This window comes from Trichinella spiralis, assembly GCF_000181795.1.
Source record: "Trichinella spiralis strain ISS 195 chromosome Unknown Scfld3093, whole genome shotgun sequence".
Lineage (NCBI taxonomy): Eukaryota > Metazoa > Nematoda > Enoplea > Trichinellida > Trichinellidae > Trichinella > Trichinella spiralis.
Window position 1 is genome coordinate 1 of NW_003530032.1, and position 964 is coordinate 964.

The window sequence follows — 964 nt, forward strand, 5'->3', positions numbered from 1 at the left end:
GTCTCCATCTCCATTATTTGTCGTCTCGCTTACGCTTGCTTATTGTTAAACATGATGCAACAGATCGCTGATCAGTAATTAGATGGAAATTGGTGCCGCAGCAAGTAATGCTGCCATTTCCGGGATTACTTTTACGATTCCATACGCTTCCTTTTCTACAGAAGAGTGTCTTTGTTCACCATGAGATAACATTCTAGAAAAGAATGATACGGGCTTTCCAAGCTGACTGAGGGTCGCGGCTATGGCGTGATCAGAAGCGTCTGTCTCTACCGTGAATGGGAGTTCATCATCGATGGCAGTCACTACAGAGTTCACTATATCATTTGTCATTGCTTTAAAAGCGTATACAGCTGGCTGAGGCAAGGGAAACGTTGTGCATCTAGCCAAAGCATGTATTTTCTCTGAGAATCTAGGTATCCATTGGGAATAAGCAGCGAACATCCTGAGCACTCTTCGAAGTGATGCTGTATTTCTTGAAGTTGAACTGTCGAAGTGGTTTGAATCTCCCTGGGTCAGGTTTTAACGTTCCCTGTTCGATGATGTATCCAAGTAGTTTTACCTGGGTCATTGTGAACTCACATTTGTCCTTATTAAGCGTCAGATTGTATTTCTCAGCGACCTCTCTAATTCTATTCAGGTTTTTGCCGTGCTCTTCTTGATTCATGCCACAGATTGTAACATTATCAACGAAGACAAAACCATCTTTTAATTCTTCTACTCTAAGGATGTTATCCATGACTCTTAGGAAACATGCAACACCGTTCGTAACTCCAAATGGTAAAGTCCAAATGGTTTGAACTGGTAAAGTCTTCCGTCAGCTTCAAAGCAAAGCTTCGAATGGTTTGTCTCTAGCGTTGATGGAAAATTGGTAATACGCACTCTTTAGATCAACGGTACTGTAGAAACGGTATTTCGATATAGCTTGTACCATATCACTAATTTTGGGTAGAGGGTACGCATCAAA

At 41.6% G+C, this 964-nt stretch overlaps 1 protein-coding gene across 1 annotated transcript; it reads right to left on the reverse strand.

The window, feature by feature from the left end:
- Window positions 1–409: 409 nt before the first annotated feature.
- Tsp_15563 (conserved hypothetical protein) lies at window positions 410–736 on the reverse strand. The gene has a single exon (XM_003368103.1). It carries the CDS (start codon window positions 734–736, stop codon window positions 410–412), a length of 327 nt encoding a protein of 108 aa, XP_003368151.1.
- Between the last annotated feature and the right edge of the window lie 228 nt (window positions 737–964).